The 23,008-nt window shown below is 34.3% G+C and overlaps 1 protein-coding gene across 4 annotated transcripts; it reads left to right on the forward strand.

The window, feature by feature from the left end:
- The first annotated feature begins 941 nt into the window (after window positions 1-941).
- LOC143247240 (SAM pointed domain-containing Ets transcription factor-like) lies at window positions 942-13,274 on the forward strand. Of its 4 annotated transcripts, XM_076494954.1 has the most exons (6): window positions 942-1,099; window positions 2,842-3,388; window positions 7,857-8,054; window positions 8,711-9,007; window positions 10,340-10,606; window positions 13,066-13,274. In XM_076494954.1, the coding sequence occupies exons 1-6, from the start codon at window positions 1,067-1,069 to the stop codon at window positions 13,119-13,121; spliced, it is 1,398 nt and encodes a 465-aa protein (XP_076351069.1). In that variant the 5' UTR covers window positions 942-1,066; the 3' UTR covers window positions 13,122-13,274. The 4 variants fall into 4 exon arrangements, with proteins under 4 accessions (XP_076351069.1, XP_076351068.1, XP_076351070.1 ...); XM_076494953.1 differs by lacking the exon at window positions 13,066-13,274 and having other exon boundaries at window positions 10,340-12,180; XM_076494955.1 differs by lacking the exon at window positions 13,066-13,274 and having other exon boundaries at window positions 8,711-8,938; window positions 10,340-12,180.
- Window positions 13,275-23,008: the final 9,734 nt, after the last annotated feature.

Consider the following 23,008-nt stretch of genomic DNA (forward strand, 5'->3'; position numbering starts at 1 on the left):
GCTTTTCGTTAGGAATAAAACTGTTAGTGTAACTAAAACGTGTACACACGCACAACAATAGTTTCTTGGGTGTGATGCAGTACTTTTCGTTAGGAATAAAACTGTTAGTGTAACTAAAACGTGCACACACGAACAACAATAGTTTCTTGGTGTGATGCAGTGCTTTTCGTTAGAATAAAACTGTCAGTGTAACTAAAACGTGCACACACGAACAACAATAGTTTCTTGGGTGTGATGCAGTGCTTTTCGTTAGGAATAAAACTGTCAGTGTAACTAAAACGTGCACACACGAACAACAATAGTTTCTTGGGTGTGATGCAGTGCTTTTCGTTAGGAATAAAAGTGTTAGTGTAACTAAAACGTGCACACACGAACAACAATAGTTTCTTGGGTGTGATGCAGTGCTTTTCGTTAGGAATAAAACTGTTAGTGTTACTAAAACGTGCACACACGAACAACAATAGTTTCTTGGGTGTGATGCAGTGCTTTTCGTTAGGAATAAAACTGTTAGTGTAACTAAAACGTGTACACACGCACAACAATAGTTTCTTGGATATAATGCAGTGTTTTTCGTTAAAGATGAAATGCTAATTTTATTTTAAAAGCTGAGGCAGCAAGATAATGAATCAAACTATTCTAACCATAACTTTGAGCTATACATTAAGTTAAATATATTCATGTTGTCAGAACATTCACGTTGGTTGAAGAAGTATTGATTCAAAATAATAAAACCCGATACTTGGAACGCTTTCGAAAGGTTGACCTTTCTCCTACAGGGGCAAACTAGGAATCTATTAACGATTGACATATGGTTTCAAAGTGTTAATTTTTCACTTCATATTACTTATATAGTTAAAATTAATGTTCAAAATGCTTAGATTAGAACACAAGAGTTTGAATTTAAGTAGAAGCTCCCGTAGTAAATTTCGTAAACCATTTGAAAAGTATGCTTGTTGTGAGAACCAACAAAAGGCGTCTTTGACGTCAGTGGTGTGTCACGTGATGTGATAGCATAGGAAGACAAGCTGATCTGCGTCAGTTCGTGCAACAGGTTTACTGTGTGGGGATGTATGGTAACAGTGGATTAAGTCCAGAAACTGTAAGTATGATATTTTCCTTATTCTAACTAGGAGAATTTATATGTTTTTAAAATTTATTTCACTTTAAGTGGCATTTTGAAGTCACGTCTTATATATTTTACTTAAAAGTTAAGTATGTATTTCATCGTTACTGCTCGTGAAGTAGACGGTTCCACTTGTAAACAGTAATGCGCTCGAGCGTTCGTAATTTGTTTGGGTTTTCCATTTTATTAACATGGCTATAAGCTCAAAAGAATTTGAAAAGGTACATCGATTCATACATAATCTGGGTTTAAAACTTTACAAAGTGATAAAGTGATTTATAACTTAAGTAGAATGTAGAAGCAACTAGAACTTTATGAGTAACAATAAGCGGTTGTCTTTGAAAAACAATGAAGCTGAGATCGAATTGTCTCGCGGTGTTGTTTGTAAGTAACAATGAGATTGAGATAGTGATAAAGGGAGTTACTATGAACAGATTTTCAAACTTGCAAGAATTCAGTCCATTAGTAGGCTGTGCTTCCATATTTTGTATCTAAGAGTAAAATGAGGCTAAAGCCCCTCTGTAAGAGTTTGGTTTGTTTTGAATTTTGCGCAAAGCTATACGAGGGCTATCGGCGCTAGCCGTCTCTAATTTAGCAGGGAAGTCAGTTAGTCATCACCACCCACCGCCAACTCTTGGGCTAGCATGTTTGGTGGGTCGGGGATTTGAACCTGCGACCCTCTGATTACGAGCCGAGTGTCTTAACCAGCTGGCCGTGCCGGGTCCCTCTTTGAGACATGTAAAGATATCGATGCTTTTATTTTGATTATGCCTTGATAGATTTGTTTGTTTGAAGTCAAGCACAAAGCTACACAATAGGCTTATCTGTGCTCTTCACGCGATTGACATGGAAACGCGATTTCTAACGTATATCCGCAGGCATACGTACCGCTATACCACTGGAATGTGTGATATATAGTGATAGCTGCTACTATATGCAGTTCTAAATCATTAAACATAGCCCTCTCCAGTTGACAAGATGTATATTAAGGCCTGTCAGTCAGGGAGTACGGTAAATTTGACACATTTTGAAGGAATCTTGTAAATACATTAAACAGATCGATAGTCGCTCACTACTACACAAGCTTTGGAAGTTAAGCCACAGAATCTTTAAGGTGAATGTCGAGTATTAATAAAGTAAATGTGTTTATACTTAATATTTATTAATATGTTTAAAATTAAATTATTATTTTATGTCAGTCTAGTTTGGTTAAGTTTAAAATCTACTAAACGTGGCTTAACATGAGTATAACTGTGAATGAACACTAACTCCATTTACCCCCTCCTCCGTGGTTTAAAACACTGAAAACCGGGTTTAGATACCCATGATGTGAAGAGTACAGATAACCCATTGTGTAGCTTTATTATATATAAACAGACAAACAAAAAAACGCCTTTAGAAGACGTCTGTGTTAACCCAAGTTGTTTTTTTTATGCCACTGGAGGAAAAGAATTATATTTTTGTTCTGTAAGAAACCTTAGTGTGACAAACGTGTTTATAGAGCTAGACTAAAACTATTTTTCATTAACATGTTTAGAAGCTAAGAGAAAGTTTTTGCTTTGCTATTAATACATCTCGTAGTCGTAGGACATAAGTTGTGTTTTTGTTGAGTTTTGTAAGTAAAAGGCAATTTTTGTAAACGTTTTTTAGGCACTGGGCAGTTTTTGAACTTTTGAATATGTTTTATGACTAATTTACAATGATTTTGTTTCTTTAAGAGATCACAATTGGTTCCTAGTCCTAGCCACGGAACCTGTGACGTCGACAATCCTCCATCCTTAGAACATTGTTGTATGTCCGACCTCGATGTCTGGTTAAGGGAGGGAGAAGTAGCGAAAGAAAAGCCCAAGAAAACAAAAGTCAATACTAAACACATGAATAATATGCTGGAACCGAGGCTGCCTTCTTATGGCAGCCCCCCTGCGAGCTCTAGTGCTGAGAGACCTGCGAAACCATATAGAATAGCTGCTACATGTCAATGGTCAGTTAACGTAAGTATACCTTCTCCAGCCGAGAGTCCAACACTTTATGAGCCCTTAACGCCTTCGTCCATTCCAACGAAAGATTCTCATATTCTAACCATTCCTCCAAGACAAATCAAACGTGAACTACCGGACTTCGGATCGTATGGAGTGAAAGCTGAAGACGAGGTCGTCTCTTCCTGTCAGCTGTCCCAAGAGAAGATTCAACAAGTCCACTCTCTGGCTATGGAACAGGTCTCTCGTGACATAGATCTTGCCTGTCGAGCTCTTGGCATATCACGTGGTAAGTTGACCATTCATGTTAACTTTCGATCAGAACAAGCTACCTGCTTAAGAATGAACTGAAATCTAACCTAGTAACGAGTGAAGCTACAACGCCGAAATCAGTCAAAATATAGGCATAAAAGTTGATATAAAAACAGGAAATTACTAATAAGTGTTAAACATCGCTGGAACTACCTGATGACTGTGACACCATCTAACATCTAATATCGCTAGAACTACCTGATGACTGTGACAACATCTAATATCGCTGGAACTACCTGATGACTGTGACACCATATAACATCTAATATCGCTGGAACTACCTGATGACTGTGACACCATCTAACATCTAATATTACTGGAAATACCTGATGACTGTGACACCATCTAACATCTAATATCGCTAGAACTACCTGATGACTGTGACACCATCTAACATCTAATATCGCTAGAACTACCTGATGACTGTGACAACATCTAATATCGCTGGAACTACCTGATGACTGTGACACCATCTAACATCTAATATCGCTGGAACTACCTGATGACTGTGACACCATCTAACATCTAATATCGCTAGAACTACCTGATGACTGTGACAACATCTAATATCGCTGGAACTACCTGATGACTGTGACACCATATAACATCTAATATCGCTGGAACTACCTGATGACTGTGACACCATCTAACATCTAATATTACTGGAAATACCTGATGACTGTGACACCATCTAACATCTAATATCGCTAGAACTACCTGATGACTGTGACAACATCTAATATCGCTGGAACTACCTGATGACTGTGACACCATATAACATCTAATATCGCTGGAACTACCTGATGACTGTGACACCATATAACATCTAATATCGCTGGAACTACCTGATGACTGTGACACCATCTAACATCTAATATCGCTGGAAATACCTGATGACTGTGACACCATCTAACATCTAATATCGCTAGAACTACCTGATGACTGTGACACCATCTAACATCTAATATCGCTGGAACTACCTGATGACTATGCCACCATCTAACATCTAATATCGCTGGAACTACCTGATGACTGTGACACCATCTAACATCTAATATCGCTGGAACTACCTGATGACTGTGACACCATCTAACATCTAATATCGCTAGAACTATCTGACGACTGTGACACCATCTAACATCTAATATCGCTAGAACTATCTGACGACTGTGACACCATCTAACATCTAATATCGCTGGAACTACCTGATGACTGTGACACCATCTAACATCTAATATCGCTAGAACTATCTGACGACTGTGACACCATCTAACATCGCTAGAACTATCTGACGACTGTGACACCATCTAACATCTAATATCGCTAGAACTACCTGATGACTGTGACATCATCTAACATCTAATCGCTGGAACTACCTGATGACTGTGACATCATCTAACACCTAATCGCTGGAACTACCTGATGACTGTGACAACATCCAACATCTAATATCGCTAGAACTATCTGACGACTGTGACACCATCTAACATCTAATATCGCTAGAACTACCTGATGACTGTGACACCATCTAACATCTAATATCGCTGGAACTACCTGATGACTGTGACACCATCTGACATCTAATATCGCTGGAACTATCTGATGACTGTGACACCATCTAACATCTAATATCGCTGGAACTACCTGATGACTGTGACACTATCTATCATCTTAAACTTATTCCTTTAGGCATGTATTCTCACACTAATTCGACCACATGGTTGTTGCTATTTTTTCTTGTATGTGAAAACAACATATCCGAAGATATCATTGTGGCAGTTGCTTGACCTACGTTAGAATAATGTCAAATTCATTCTTCTAAAATTGATTAGAACATTTTATTATCGTGGTGAAAGGTGCCTAATGTTCAAAGCTCTTCCCGTCCAATTTTAGCTTCAGGTTTAAGCCGAGCTATACATATAAAGTCACGATGGGTGAAGAGGTCAGTGACCTTTGGCTTGGCTATAGTTGTCGCTACCTTTATGGAACTCGAAGCTTCTTGTTCACCGTTTAGTAGGGTTTATTTCGTTTAGTGAATTAGTGAATTAGTTTTCACGGTAAAAATATTGATAACCAAATTACAGTTAAACGATAAACTTATTTTAACAAGAGACAATTTAAAATTTTAAAAGGCTGTTCTCGATACTCACCTTTGAGGACAGTAAAGATTGAGATCTATCATTTATTTTGCAGTAAATTATCTATTCTGTTCTTAAAGTCTTGTATACTGCCACTACTGCTGGTGGGAATTTATCATATAATACAATCGCCCAGTTAAAAATATTGATTTGGTTTGTTTTGAGTTTCGCGCATAGCTACACGAAGGCTATCTGCGCTAGCCGTCTCTAATTTAGCAGTGCAAGACTAGAAGGAAGGCAGCTAGTCATCACCATCCACCACCAACTCTTGGGCTACTCTTTTACCAACGAATAGTGGGATTGACCGTGACATTATAACGTTTTCACGGCTGAAAGGGCGGGTATGTTTGGTGTGACGAGGATTCGAACCCGCGACCCTCAGATTGTGAGTCGAGTGTCTTAACCACCTAGTCATGCCGGGCCTATTAGAAATATAACGAGGTCTTCATCATTTTTTCCCTACAGTTATCCAAGTAACTAGTATTTCACCAACTTCTTCTGATGTGATTTGCTTATTTAATCTTTTGTGTGGTACTCTTTCAAGACCTTCAATATCTAAATACCTCAAGTCTGTGTCTTTTTCATTATCCACATAAAGCAACATGTTCAAAAAAGATACTAAATTAGTAAGACCAGATTTCGTGTTCGTGAATCAATGTTGGCTTTTATTTATGAAACCCTATTTCATGAAATTATCTTACAGAACCTTTTTACCAGACTTTATAATTTGTCTCATTACTGAAGTCTAACTTTTTGTTACTTAGCAGCGAGACATCAGTACCTGAACCAAAAATAAACGTGAGTAGCTTAGATAACCGGGTTTTTACCTGCATTAAAACCCTGGGGAAGAATTGTGCTGCTTTTCAGTCAGTGTATTGTAACTTATTACTAAGGTGTTAATATCTACACGATTCAGTTTAATTCTAATAGTTCCCACAGAAAGTCCAGGGCAAGGAATTGTACTTCACGTGTTTTCAAGGATAAAACTTTGTGTTTGATTTGAATTATTTGACTATAAACCGATTTTGTTGACGGATAAAAGTAGTGTAATATTATTTTGATGAGTGGTAATTACCACAAGTTCAAAATTACGAAAACACACTTTTTCACACTCGATGCTATACAGAATGACTAATAAATATTATTCAGTTATCACGCGCCTGCTAGCTACAATAGAGATGAAATAGAGCTTTTCACGTTTTAAGAGTCCGTACTAACAGGTCAAACAATTATGGCCGATGTTTCGATACGAAGAGAAGTTACTAGTGATCTTACCCCGGGCGTCTGTCATTGTTTTCTGACATTGTACAATAATTAGGCTTACCGTTTGTAAATAGTCAATACTTTGTTTACAAATAAACAGAGGTATCTAAGCTATCTGTATTATTTAAAACTGGCTGCATATCGCTTGAGCGATTCTTTTTGTTTATTGGCCAGTCGTGAATGAAATGTTCAGTGTTTATATATTATTATATAAAGAATATTGCTGTTCTTAAAAGTGTAACAATACTTCTCTGTAAATCTTCAGGCTGCATGAAATATTTATGTATTAAAATCCGTCTTCTATGTCGACATGTGTATTCCTGTGACGTAATTGAAATTATAAAAATAAAATTAGCGAAATACAATGTGTTCAATTAAGTTCGTTTAACTTCCCATGAATAAAATATCTTCAGTTATGTGTTTTTATATTTGTTAAAAGAAACAGAATAATATATATAACGTATTTCATGTTTGTAAATAACAAGAAAAATATGACATTTTCACTTACGCGTTTCATGTTTCTGTAAATATAATGAGAAATATTACATATTTAATAGATAGTTTTATGACGTAATGATAACTTAAGTACGTGCAGTTGACATCATACAAGCGTTTATACAAAATATGTATATTACTACTATTGGTTAAATATTCACTATTTCAAGAAAACAAGAACTTAATTCCTTAATATATCACATACAATTAATTTTTTTCTTACCATATTTTTGTTATTCTGTATATAACTTTGTCTTTCCACAGCTCTAAAAGTAATTATATTCTTTCAAAAATTAGTTGTGTTTTTTCGGATAGCCCTTGTGAACTACACAAGGGCTATGTGCTTTATTCAGCCCTAGTTTTGATCAGATAGGCTAAAGGGAAGACAGATCGTGAACATTCATCGCCAACTGTTGGGATACTCTAATTGAATAGTGGGAAACACTCCTAAAGTATGAACCCACAGATTCATGGACCAGCACGCTTTGTCTATTTGTTTAAGAGAGCTAGATTTTAATAGCAGGCTAAATAATTCCACGTATTTTCCAGATCCCATGAAATGGTCAGCTGAAAACGTAAGAGCTTGGTTTTTATGGACTTTGAAACAGTATAACCTTCCTGCCGACCTTATTGGCTATTTTCCGATGAACGGGCCTTTGCTATGCGCCCTGACAGAGGGGGACTTCCGTCGTAGGGCACAACAAGGCGGAGATATTCTCTACGCGCAGTTAGACATATGGAAAATAGGTGGGTGGAACTAAAAGATGTTTCAACATGTTTTTTTAGAACTTCGGCTGCTTAACCAGACCCCCATCAGGTTTTTAAAGCATGTTTCTTTCAAACAATTTATACACTGAATTGCTTGTGGGTCCATGACTTTATTGACTCATAATATTTTAAAAACCAAATTCGAAGACCCTTAATTTTACAAGTTGCTGCTTGTTTCCTTTACGTCCTTTGCATATAAAAATTATTGATTTCGTCGAACGTATTTACTCATTTCTTTAAATTTAGTGATTTAACAGACAAATAAATATACATGTGGGCTTCATCGGTATAAAAAGTCAGAAATTCGAGGGATAATTTGCATTTTCTTTTTAAAAAATCGTCTTAATAATGATGAATAAGCAGAAAAAATGTGTGTTAAAACTATCGCAATCTTCCAACAACTTTTGTTGACTGTTACGGTTTGGAAATCCAAATAGGCTTAAAAAGTGTTACAAACACAAGTTAACACTGAAGATATATTTTTTCAACGTTCCTCTCAATTTGTTTTTTGTGTTGGAAGTGGGTGCAGTGTTGCATTACGCTATTATTATAGACTTGGTTGTTTATACCACAAAACAACAGATAATTTCGCTAACTCTAAATGTTTAGACCATGTTTTGTTAAATGTTCTACAGCGACCAACATGAGGAAAAACGGACAGAATTCTGACATGTCTCCATTAAGAGCAGAAGAGAGTTTTGTAGACATAAACGGTCTTCTGAATTTATGGTCAGCAAGTTCGGCCTCGACAGCGTCCACTCACGCCAACTTTATCACCACTGTGGTGGACAGAACACAGAGCCAATCTGCTACTGCTCCAGCTGGATTTGGAACTAAGGAACGTAGAACCAGTGGCATTGATGGTATGGCATTAGAGAAACTTCCAGTTCTTGTGAGTAACACCTGCGCTAACGTTGGTTTGGAGAGCGAAGGTAAAGGGCTTTAATGTAAGATTTTAACAGCGAAGGTTTGGGATTTTAACGTATTGTTAGATTTGGACAGCGAACATTAGGAACTTTAATGTGTTGTGAGATTTGGACAGAGAAGGTCAGGGACTTTGATGTACTGTTAGATGTGGACAGCAGAGATTAGGGGATTTAATGTATAGTTGTAATTCCTGTATTTTTTCATGACCGTTTTAACTCAGATTATCTCTACTGGCATAGTTGTTTGTTTTTGTTATCAGAAACTGTTTGGTAAATTTAAAACAAAGTTGCTCTGTTTTCTGGAAGCTCAATAAACAACCCATAATTCCTTCTTTTGAGATATTTCATGATTTACCCAGTGCACGATATGTAGGACTGCTTGTCCCAGGTGTTCACACTGAAATCTTACCTTGGAATGTTGCACAGCCTTAGGCACAGACCTTGTCGCCCAGTGGTATATTTGAACTCATGCAGTGGTGGGATAAAAACTACTGCGAAGGTTACCATATGTACTTGTACATAGATCTACAAGGGATGAAATGAAGAGTTTTGTCTTAACCCAGTGAAGGTACTTTTGGCATTAGTGACTAGCGAGTTTTCATGACTGGGTCGTTCTTGATTTCACTTCAAATATCAGATTTGTATCTTAGCAACGAAGAGATTAGTACTGTTGGTAATCTTGTAGTAGCTAGAATTGAAAAAAAAATATATGTTTCCAACAGCGGCACACAGTTACCAGAATACTGTTCATAGCACTCAGGTTTGTTTTCCTCTGTTCGAGGAAACGTTTGGTACAACTCGTTGTGTTCACTAAACTTGACAAGGTTACAAAAGGACAGCGTTCCACAACATATGATGTCATAAAGTTATTCGTGATAAATGTGGAGATATTATTTATTAAATTGGTTATATAGTTTGTGTGTTGTAGTTTTAACGTGGCTTGTGTGTTGCTTTCTTGTAGTTTTGATCTTTAATTTCATTGTATTTAATCAATGAACATGCTCACTCTTTCAGTGGTGGAGAAATCAAAACATAGTGATCACTATTCGTTAGTGAAAAGTAACTCAGTGGGTGGTTTGATTAACTGCCTTCCATGTAGTCTATAAATTCAAAACTCGGGACGGATATCTAGAGTAATTTTATGCAGAATTCAACAAATAAATAAATATATAAGAATTAAGATGTTTATAAATGGTTATTGTATGATGTTCAGTTTTGTACAAGTCAATTTATTTTGGTTAATTAGCTTAATAATTTACCACTATAAGATTTATCGTTCGTTTAAATTATCACATTTAAGGTTCAGTTTTTGAAGATAAATGTTTTTTATACCCGTAGGTGAGATTAGTGAGGGCAGTTGTGACGTAGATGACCGTGGGAGAACAACTAAGCCTGGGTCACATATTCACTTGTGGCAGTTCCTAAAAGATCTTTTGAATCAGCCACAGATATACGGAAGCTGTATACGCTGGTTGGATCGTACCAAAAGCGTTTTTAAAATCGAAGATTCGGTTCGAGTTGCTCGCCTCTGGGGCAAGCGGAAGAACAGACCGGCCATGAATTACGACAAATTAAGCCGCTCCATACGTCAATATTATAAGAAAGGTATAATGAAAAAAACTGAACGTTCACAACGGCTGGTATACCAATTTTGTCATCCGTACGGGCTGTGAACTAAGCCTAATGGCGGAAGGATAAAGCCTCGAGTGCAGTAGCCTTTCGGGCTTGTCATGTGTTCAGTAGTTGTCATCATGTTCTGTTAAGAGGGGTATTGTACTTACGTAGCTGGTCTATGGATTGTAATATTGTCCTTTTTTACATATTATTGTTTACCGTATGTATATAATCAACATAACTGACCGTACGGGCTGGCCCCGTAAACAAATGTTAGTGTGTAAGTCCGCACAGATCATTTGACATGAAACTGAACAGGCGGTCATTAACCACGAAGGTATAATTCTTGGTTAATTAACAAAATTAGAAAATTTAAAATTATTTGGAATAAATAATTGATAATTTATTTATATAAAACTGCAAAAAGAATCAAGTCATTTGGTTTTTAACTAGTATGCATAAGCAGAAAACGTGTTCTTTGTTTAGTCGAACTGCAGTGGTGATTTTACCAGGAAGTTGGTGTTGCGTAATTACAGGTCTTTCGCTGACTATGACCCCTGGTTGAGCTCAACAAATAACGTGTTGGGTTCCTAGGCCGGTTCTCCTAGCTACGGAAATGCTGTAATGTGTACAACCCATAGTGATTTAGATTTGATGTCACTGAAGCCTGGTGAATTTTTTACCGTATATCAATGATATATATTTAGCGGTATGTTCTAAGAACAGACTGTATTAGAGTTGTTCTTGTGTGAATCCGTTGCGGTTCTTAAGCATAATGTTTAATTTTTCTGTTATTTAAGCTTGAAGACTTAACGAACGCAACGTTTTTACTGCTCTGCAACGTAAGGTGGAGGTAACTTGTATTAGGTTGAGGAATAATTTGTGAGCGTTTTTAAATAATTTCATTCAAGCATTACATGCAAGACTATACAATACTTCAATGCATGAACACATTACACCCAAAACATTTATTACGATACTTTATTTCATGTAATACCTAGGTATATAGTATGCATTGTTTTAAACGAAATTGCAAGAAATTAAATGCGAAAAGCAGATGGTGTCGAAAATGCTCGATTTTGTCCACTTGACATTTCATTTAATGAACTGAAAATGAAAGCAAAAATTAAAGACATGAAAATCAAACACACCATCTATTAGAGCAAAAAATTATCTACCAAATGACATGAAATATTTTGCGAAAGCGTTTCATTTATGAATATATTTTGTTAACTTGAAAAAACGCTCACAAATTATTCCTCAACCCAATATTTTCCAAGTCCTGCATTTTTTTCTTTGAGACTTACACATTTTCTTACTTCGTTGTTACTGATCAGCACGTGTGTGCTATTACTAAGTTTGGTTTTGGATTTGTTTGTTACTGTTTTACATAACTGATGTCCTATAAAAAAGTCATTTTGTTGAATATTATTACCCTAAATGTTTACACTTCTGGTTGTACGAAACACATACAATGTTAAACTAGCGTTGGAAACTGTACATTTGTTGAAAAAGAGAAAGGAATAAATTTGTATCTATCCATACAAAAGGTATATGATATAAAAGTGTATGTTTTGTTTCTATCCATACAAAAGGTATATGATATAAAAGTGTATGTTTTCTGTTTTTTTTTTGGGTTTTTTTTCAATATCGTTATTCTTATGGTTTTGATTTCTATAGATGCTGCTCCCTGGTAACTTAGGGATAGACTTGAGGACTTGCAACAATAAAATTAGGGTTTCTTGCCCTGCATTTGTCACCACACAGATAGTCCAGTGTGTAGCTTTACGCTTAACAACAGACTTAATTACAGTTCATACACAGAAATCGGGCGAAGCATTAGAAACCAAAAGGCCTAAAACGTGTAAAGATATGTAGAAGTTAAGATAAAAACATCTACAGTGTACGTGATTTTGATTAAAAATCTTAGGCCTATTGACACGCATTTTAATACTCGGGTGCACGTTTTACTTTTCATGGTATATTTCGGCCTTAAACTAGCAACTTTTGTTCATGGCGTGGATAGTGTTGTAATAATTACGATATACATATTATATATATTTTCAGCCCTTCTTATAAGGGTTCCATAAAGCATTTTTCGCTTCCATGCCTAGGGAAGAGCATATAATAACATCTATAAAAATACTGCATTTGCTAAAACTCCACTGATCTCAATTTAAAGCTCATTTATTCAAACGTTTTCTTGGGTTATTGAAAAGTAAATGGTGATCCTATACGTAGAAGGTCGTAAAATTTCTATTGTTACTAGTCTAAAGGGAACTTTTATTCAGTTGAATTACAACATAAACTTATTTATTTGGTTTTTGGGTCTCAAATTGAAAAACTGTGTATTTTGTATCTTTATAACCGATAATAAGTTTGCTGTTTAAATGGTTGCATATATAAATCGTGTCGCAAGCTTTATTCTAGTATGATTTATTTCTGTGTAGAGCTACACGAGCTATCAGTGCTGTCTCCACCGCCGAGAATCGAACAAAGAAATTAGCGGTTAGAGTTCGTAAACACGCCACTTCCCCATCTGGTGGACGAGAAAGATGATTCTGCAATTAACCTAATTTGATGTAATAAAACTAACTTTAGCGATTTCATAAATATATATATAAAGTTCCAACTGTTTTCGAATGTATATTATACATTTCTCTGTTAAAGATATTAAGTAAACCGTAACAACGTTGTGCGTAGATTTTCATATGAATATAGTGACATTTATCTTTCATCCTCTACAAAAAAAAAAAAAAAAAATGTATGTAAGACGTTCGAAAGAAGTAATCGTATGAAAAGAAAATAATTAATCATATAGGAGTACGAGTGCCTCAAACGTTTTTAGAAGATTTGAAACGCTACTTAAAACTGCATATACCAGAGGTGTTAATACTGCAGCGTTCTCGTCGCTAAGATAAACACTCGAGTAAGTTGGCTTTAAAACATGAGGCCAGGCAAGTTTTCGAAAATGAACCAACCTATAATTTCATCTTAAGATGGCGGCATATCAACTTGGCATTATGCCAAGTTTATAGACGTGTGTTAAAGGCGGTGCATTTCTTATTTATTGTGTGTACGTGCATTTCAAGGCTTATGCTTGTATTTTCCACCAGCGTTAGATAAATGCAGGCAAACGCAAACTTGCAAATGTTTATCTTATTTTAAACGCTAGAACAAGTTATAAAAAACACACTTTAAAAATAAAATGAAATAGTTCTTAGAATGGTAATAGTGATAATGTTTCTTCCACGAACATTTTCTTCTAGTTTTCACTGTTCGTGGATCTAAACCCAGTTGTTTTGGAATTTCTCCAGATGTGTTTGAGGTGTTTCGAGTGGAAAGTCGCTGGACTACGTTCAAAATTAAGATGGTCAATCTCAAACATTAGCATGAGATTTGGTTGGAGGAACACAACCAACAAAACTATTAAGGGAAGATTATGAAACCTGAAAATTAGTTGTGATTCAAAAATGTTTATTTGGATCTCGATATCGCGTTGTTATTTGGGTTTTATTTTTTTATGTTTTAAATTTCACTATTAAAATAGGTGAATTAAACTCTTTCTGTTATATACATGAAGAAAAATCACAACCAGAAAATATTATTTCAGTTATTTTGTACTAACGAAAGGTTACGACTCTAGAATGATCCCACCGATCAGTTCTAATTGCAGATTATTCTTGCTAAAATCCGGGATTCGATTCCTTTTAATGGAATAAGCGTAGTTAGTCTATTATGGAGTTTTGAGCTGCAAAAAAAAAATATATATATATATATGAACATTTGTTTCACAAATGTTTTTTATAATGAGGAGAAAGATCACTAAATCGGTTTATTATACAATTTCATCTAAGGGAAAATTGTGTAAGTTCGTGAAAAAGAGAGTTTGGTTTTTTTGAAGTCTTGTTGCTTAATGACGTAAGTTGGGAAATTCTTACTCAGCCAATCAAAGCTAGCGGGGTCAAATCTCGTTATTCAGCTGAAATGAACCGTTTTAAATTCATTTGAAGAAAAGTCTAAGTAACATACAGGTGCGCAGACGAAAACAACAAACGTGCCACAGAAAAATAACAGGCTCGTCACAAATCAGGTTTACAACCAACGATAAGAGTCTCGTCAAAAAGGAATCTCTGCAGCCAACAATAACAGTCTCGTCACAAAGAAATTTAGAACCAACATAGCAGGCACACCATAAAAACTATTTACAGATTAAATATACAGAAATATATTACATTTCGGAATGCAGTCAAGTGAAACCGTGGTAATATTGTTTTTCCTTGTTGGACTCTGTACAATATTTAACATGCGGAGATATAAGCAGACCAAGGAGCTCCTATAAATAGGGTTGTCTTAATTAATCGATAGAGATTGAGATAAAGGCTCTTTATAATAAAGCATGATTCTAAGGCCATTCCAACCTAAGAAAGATTTACACAGCTCATGTCACATAATCATGTGATAACTTGAGCCAACATAGCGTTCAGAGAGAATAAATATTTATACCTTATAGGTCAGCATGTCCTAAAAAGGAATTCTTTATCACACTTCAATAGAACATCTTCATAAGTTTTTGTTTTAGCTTCAAGCAGGTAAGGGTTATTAAAATTCTGAAGTAAGGACTGTTGAAGCACAAGGTAGGTAAATATTATGAAGATACATGAAATAAGAGTTCTTTACAAAAAATTATCAAGTAACAACAACAAAAAAATACATCTTTCCCAAGGTGAAAAAATCTACAACCTTAATCTACTTTTTGATGTTTTACGATTCGACATTGGTTCTTAACACTTTATTGGTTGATTCAAAATTAGTTCTTCAGTTTATTCGTTACTTGGTTTTTATGAAAATACTCGTTTCAAAAAAATGTTACCCTTAAGAGTCTGTAAGCACTGACATTGAATTTGAGAATAATTAAGTTCGGACAAATTATAATCAAGTGTTTTGCCTTAAGACTTGTAAAATATGACGTCATTTCTTATCAAAACAAACTAAACGAACGTTTAATTGATATAAATTTATTATGATAAAAATTAAAACAACGTTTCACTGATATAAATAAATCACATAAAAAAGATCAAACTAGTATAACGTAATTTAAAACATTATTTTTTTAATATAGCTTCCGAGGTACAGTTTTATAGCTTATAACACTAAAAATTAGGTTTCTAAACCCGTGATAGACACGGCACAATTTGTGCTTATTAACAGATACACAGTAGCTGTGATGTGCTGATCACATATTAATCTTTCTCGTGGTTAATGGGCCTAATACTTGAACGCCGCTAGGACTTCATATCCTATTATGGTGTAATAATAATCACTAGTTCAACATTCAGTTGAGAAAAGTAATATATGCTTAACCAAATTAATTTATTGGAAGTTTTGCGTCAGACACAAGTAATTAAAGTTTGAAATGTCCAAATAATTCGTGAAATTGTTGGTTACAACTTACACGTTCCCTAATAATATACGAATTAAACCCATACAAAATACTATTGTTATTACAGTTGATCCAACATATTGCCTATGGATTTTACATCAACCATTACTGATTTCGCGTAGTTACTTTGTTCAGTTCTTTAAAATAAGTGTTACAAAAATACAAAGTACTCAACGTAATGCAATACATGGATTCAACCTGTACTGAACAAATCGGTAATCTGAGGGTTAAATCATTTACTTTGGTGTAGTCTCAACCCGTTTCTTGTTTCAAGCTACAATGTTTTGACCTTTTATAGCCTCGATTACGCCATACAGAACACACACCAAACTTTTGAGTATATACACCGACAGACCGTTACACATAAACGAGTGGGTATTACAATTAACCTTCATGTATTTTAATTTTTCTCACAACCATCTCTTTCTAAACGCTACATATAAATAGCAACTGAGGTTTTTTCCCGCCTCACGAGCCTGTGTTCTTACGTAGATCGCGCGATGTCAGTTGAATGCGTGTCAAATCAAAATAAAACACGACCATATTGTTAGTTTCGTGGTTGCTTGTTAGTAACTTGTATTGGTAAAGTCAGGAGGGGAACAGAAAATGAATGACGTTTTGTCACGAGACAGTGGGTTCATTCAAACCAGCAGTTCTTAGGCGCCAGTATGCTTCGTTAGCTAAAATAATAATTAGCAATTTGGTCACTTCTCACTAGGTTTTATTAAAACAATAGAAATAATAAATAGTATTGAAAAACATTATTTGTTAACGACAGCGTGTCTAAGTAATGATGAAATGGCATTTTTCAACAAACGACATTTATAAGTTATTTTTGTTGTTATTGTTGTGGGGGTGGAGAGAGGTGCTAAGTTTAACTATTGTAGCTAATTGACAAAGTCATGCAAATGAAACGAGTTATATATTCATCCAACAATACTCAAACAAATACAGAAACAGAAGTATGTCACCAGGCGTTGACAATTTCAGCCTTCTATAGATTATTCAGAAACAAATATAAATTTCTATTGATTAGAACCACTCAGGAGGATGTTTTAATATCTACAGGTTATTCAGTAACAAATATAAATATCTAGTCATTCGAACCACTCAGTGGGATGTTTTAATATCTACAGGTTATTCAGTAACAAATATAAATATCTAGTCATTCGAACCACTCAGTGGGATGTTTTAATATCTACAGGTTATTCAGTAACAAATATAAGTATCTAGTAATTAGAACCACTCAGTGGGATGTTTTAATATCTACAGGTTATTTAGTAACAAATATAAATATCTAGTCATTAGAACCACTCAGTGGGATGTTTTAATATCTACAGGTTATTCAGTAACAAATATAAATATCTAGTGATTAGAACCACTTAGTGGGATGTTTTAATATCTAAAGGTTATTCAGTAACAAATATAAGTATCTAGTAATTAGAACCATTCAGTGGGATGTTTTAATATCTACAGGTTATTTAGTAACAAATATAAATATCTAGTCATTAGAACCACTCAGTGGGATGTTTTAATATCTACAGGTTATTTAGTAACAAGTATAAATATCTAGTGATTAGAACCACTCAGTGGGATGTTTTGGTATCTACAGGTTATTCAAAAACAAATATAAATTTCTATTGATTAGAACCACTCAGGGGGATGTTTTAATATCTAAAGGTTATTCAGTAACAAATATAAATATCTAGTGATTAGAACCACTCAGTGGGATGTTTTAATATCTACAGGTTATTCAGTAACAAATATAAGTATCTGGTAATTAAAACCACTCAGTGGGATGTTTTAATATCTACAGGTTATTCAGTAACAAATATAAATATCTAGTGATTAGAACCACTCAGGGGGATGTTTTAATATCTACAGGTTATTCAGTAACAAATATAAATATCTAGTAATTAGAACCACTCAGTGGGATGTTTTAATATCTACGGGTTATTCAGTAACTAACATAAATGTCTGGTGATTAGAACCACTCAGTGGGATGTATTAGTTACCACTGGTTATCAGTAACAAATATAAATGTCTAGTGATTAGAACCACTCAGTGGGTGTATTAGTTACCACTGGTTATTCAGTAACTAATGTAAATGTCTAGTGATTCGTAACAGGTTGTATAAAAGTTTCGTGAACCCAACCCATCTCAGTAGAGTAAACAGTTGAACAGAATCTATAATATAAACAACGAGAAGCAGATTAGAGAACCGAGCACAGTTATTTAAACGATGAATGAAATATGAATTTTACAGTCGTGATGTAAACAACCCCACATTTAAAAACCTGACTAAACTAAAACTTGCTTTTATTTGTTATCGTTGCAAATACATTTCTTCTAAATAGTCGACTTCGGTTTTCTACACATCTAAGCACGCTTTTCGTTGATATGTGCGAGATATGCTTACTAGCGTCATCAGGCGGTATCTTTAAACACTAAGAAAAAACTTGTTTAAAAATCCAGGAAAATAAGTTAATAACACAAACCAAATTTTCCAGGAAAAATAAAAAAGTCAGTACGTTGAATTTAGAAACCAAGAATTACCCAGACTATAAAAATAGATGGTGCTATAAATGTCTACCTGTAGTTTGTCTCTTATCGTGTGGTTAAAAGTATCGGCCTTTAAATATTTGAGATTACAGAGTATAATGTCAGTCAAATAGCCAGAAGGAAAATATTTGGCGAGCCGGTTGGAACAAACTTAATTAGCAAGAAGTAAACAAATACAGTAGTTGTGTTTAATTGTAGTTGTAGATTAGGCTTATAGTTACCTTACTGTGTTGGATCTTAGTATACGGTAAAGTTTCTTTTTAATATAACGCTTACCTGATGATAACTCGGTGCTAAGGGTTGGAACGCTCTAATTAGTAAAATCAAATATTTCCTGCTGTAAAGATTAGTCTGACTGTATTTTATGAATTACTTGGTCAGTTAAGTAGATTCTTCACTGAACATGAACTATTTGAATAATTTCAAGAGGGATATCCAACTTACCCTAAACTAAATATCTAATCAGTCAGGTAGAACACTTTAAAATGTTGTATGGGTGATTTGTATAGTTTTGTTTTATCATTGGTTAACGTGTCGTTTGGTAGCCTTAGTTTGCACAACCAACAAAGAAATAGTTTTTTTAATTACTAGCAGCCGACACACCAGATAAAACTAGTTAAAGATTAGGTTTTAGCTGTTTAAAAATAAATCACTAACAAATAATTATTCTTAGATGACCACAACAAACAAGGATAACAATTTTCTTTACTCGGTTCGATAGCATTTGTATAAGGGCTCTTTAATGTAAACGTTTTCAAAAATGGAACAGAGACGAAAGATTTGAGAAGCTCTCATATAGGGTAGAGTATTCGTTATCTCGAGAACGGGTGGCCTTCCCTTTTAAAGTTTCGACAGAAGCAGTGATAAAACATCCTACTAATGGATTTGTTGCAAAATGGGTTAGGTTTCTCTCATTTTAGGTTTATTGACAGCTGTTTACAGGTTTTAATTGCGTAATAATAAAATTAAAGTGAAGCTATATGTAATAATAAAGTTATATAGATGGATTTCAGGAGAACTACTGCTATACTTTAAATGTAATAAATCAAACATTTCTATTCTTTCCAACGACACCGATTAGTGGTTTCTTATCGTTTTTAAATTCGAGACGTTTTATGTTACCAAACACGTTTTGTACTGATAATCGTTTGTGGGGTATTAGAGTCACAATCAGTACCCACTTCATACAGCAGTTGTTGCTGATTGGTTACCCTTCTTCTTGTATGAAGTTTAAAATTAAGAAACGTACCATGATACAGCTAAGAAACACTATCACTCTCTATGACTCTCAGTTTGACCCTGAAGAAGATAGGTTCATCTCGGAAAAAACACTCGGGTGTTAGGGTTTTATTATTTTGTAGCAAATATCCTACATAATACTAACATTTACTTATTATATAATATTAACATTTAAGCTATGTGATACTAATATTACTATCTATATGGTACTAACATTTACTATCGATATGACACTAACAGTTACTATAGATATGATACAGGGTGTTCGGAAAGTCACTGTGGATGCAGTTTTGTAATCATATTTTATTCAGTCTATTTCAAGCCAGCAACTGATAGCGGTGTTTAGAAACAAAATAAGAAGGATCCAGGCCTGTATTCATGCCAACGAGGGTCACTTTTAACATTGTTTATAATTGTCACTCATATTTACCTCCTGTATTCTCTATTGAAACATATCTGTTAATAAATATATAAGTGCACAATGACTTTCCGAACACCATGTACTAACATGTACTCTCTATTCGATACTATCACTGAACTTGTACATTAAAATATGGAGATTTTGTTAGACCTAAAATTAGAAATGAAGGTAATTTAGAGTTTGTTTCAAGATATCTCTAACTACAATTAGTCGTCTGTGTAAATAAAATCGTTTTATCTGTACCGTCGATTCTAATGAGGATTTGTTTTGTTTTTAAGACCCTTGAGGATATGTTTGAATAAAGCTTACATATCACGAGTAAGAAATGTAGAAGAATTTGTTTGTTTGTTTGTTTTTGAATTTCGCACAAAGCTACTCGAGGGCTATCTGTGCTAGCCGTCCCTAATTTTGCAGTGTAAGACTAGAGTAGTGTAGCTAGTCATCACCACCCACCGCCAACTCTTGGGCTACTCTTTTACTAACGAAAAGTGGGATTGACCGTTACATTATAACGCTCCCACGGTTGAAAAGGGTGAGCATGTTTGGTGTAACGGGGATTCGAACCCGCGACCCTCAGATTACGAGTCAAGTGCCCTAACTACCTTAAACATTTGAAAAAGATACCTGGCTTATCAACTCATAACCAATAAATTATTATTTCACGACACGTAATTTTGTACAGCAGCAATAGAAATAAATAAATATTTATTTCTCTCTTAATTGAATCTAAAATATTCGCAATTTAATTATTCACTATTTTTATTATTTAACACAATTTCACATTTGTAACACTAGGTGGTACTACATCCAATATGGTAAATAAGTATTTGTTTGACGTTTTGTGGAGCAAAGTAATTAGGCTAACTTCGCCAGGTAAATAAGGAAAGAGATACTTTTCATTGTATACATGTAAGTTCTTATCATGGAATTTGGTAAAAATTAAAGAAACACTTAGTATAAAATTCGCTTTATCGAATATCTCGATTCTTTACACAGTTGATAGCCTTTGAACACGATATTTGTGTTTCAGATGAATTAATATCAAGCTTCTGACTTAAAAAAGAAACAATGTATAATTGTGAACTTCTGAGTACACGTTAAGGAACCGCAAAAAAGCAAAAGTTTGAAACATCCTCGGGGTGTTTTTCATATTCCAAACTTTTCTTTTTTTTTTAATCTTAGTTCGGGCCACAAATATGCTTGTTTTGAAGATCAATCAATCGCTAATTTGTATCAAATTTTCTAACCAACACTACATGGTTAGAGAGAGAGTAACTCGATGTAGTGAAATAAATTTATCTTTATCTGTGGGGTGAAACGAAATGTAACAAAAACAATTCAGATTGTCACTAACATCATGCTGTGAATGGCATAGTAAATTTTGGTTTTGTTTTTGTTTTAAGAAATTGTTGTCTGTTTCTTATTCGAATACTTCTACTTTTCGTATGTTATCTGTTCTATATCACAACTGTTTGTTTGTCTCATTCTGTATACTAATATTGTTTATATGTTACTGTCTACAACAATGTAATTTGTATGTTTACTGTTTTATAACACTATTATTAACAGTTGTATGCCACTTTTCATTGTATTTATTCTATTGTACATCATTGTATCTTCTCTGTTCTGCATCACTATTGTTTCTATTTTTCTTTCAATCTACGTCATTATTTTCTACGTCGTTTCTTTTCGATATCACTGTTGTTTGAATGTAGTCTTTTCTACATTATTTTTTCTTTCATTCTACGTCATTATGATTGTACTTATATGTAAAAAAATGGTTTTTTATTCAGTCAGGGGTTAATAAGAGTGAAGTATTTTCTTAACTATATATACAGAAGTTGTTGAAAAGTTTTAAAAATTTAATTAATTAAACACAAAGTCCATGCAGTTTCTTAGAGATAGGTGTGAGGAATTATAAAGATAAAACTCAGGTGAGCATATCACAGATAATCCATTGTGTAGTTTTATACTTAACTACCCCACAAGGAATGTTAGTAATTAATTTACAAAGCTTGACACTTAAAAATTAAATAGTCTAAGTGGGCATTTAAAAAGATAGCTACCAGAATTTCAGGCCCAATTAATAAATATGTCTGGATTGGTTTCTTTTGAATTACACGCAAAGCTATACGAGAACTATCTGCGATAGCCGTCCCTGATTTTGCAGTGTAAGGCTATAGGGAAGGCAGCTAGTCATCATCAACTAGTTTTAATGATTAAAAGAATGAAAAATATTTGGTTTTTACATTCCTACTTAGCTTAGGAAATGGTAATATTGATTACAAGTTGTTAAATCAAACTTATTATATTTTTTCAGTTCTATATCACTACTACTTGTTTGTTTTCAGTTTTATCAGTCATTTTGTTATAATAAAACACACATTTATTATTACCAGTGTAATCTTAGATAGACGTATTCATTGTTGGTAGTAATTTTATTATATTTTTTTCTTTACCAACTTTAAAGTTTGGAAACAGCTAGCATGGGTAATGTAGAAAACTAAATAACAAACTGACCATATTTTGATAAGGTTTCGCCATCATCTGGTATCTTTACCATTAAAGTTTTTCCTGTAAAATAAAGAGAGTGTCTGTTATTGAAGTTTCCTACCAGTAGATAGATATAGCAGAAGCCTTGAAGGGTCAACATATATGTAATGTGTTCTGTTACTTTTCATATATCCATTGCTGATTTATATGTGAGTGGGAACTTCGGGAAGCTAAC

Source organism: Tachypleus tridentatus, chromosome 3 (assembly GCF_004210375.1).
Source record: "Tachypleus tridentatus isolate NWPU-2018 chromosome 3, ASM421037v1, whole genome shotgun sequence".
Classification (NCBI taxonomy): domain Eukaryota; kingdom Metazoa; phylum Arthropoda; class Merostomata; order Xiphosura; family Limulidae; genus Tachypleus; species Tachypleus tridentatus.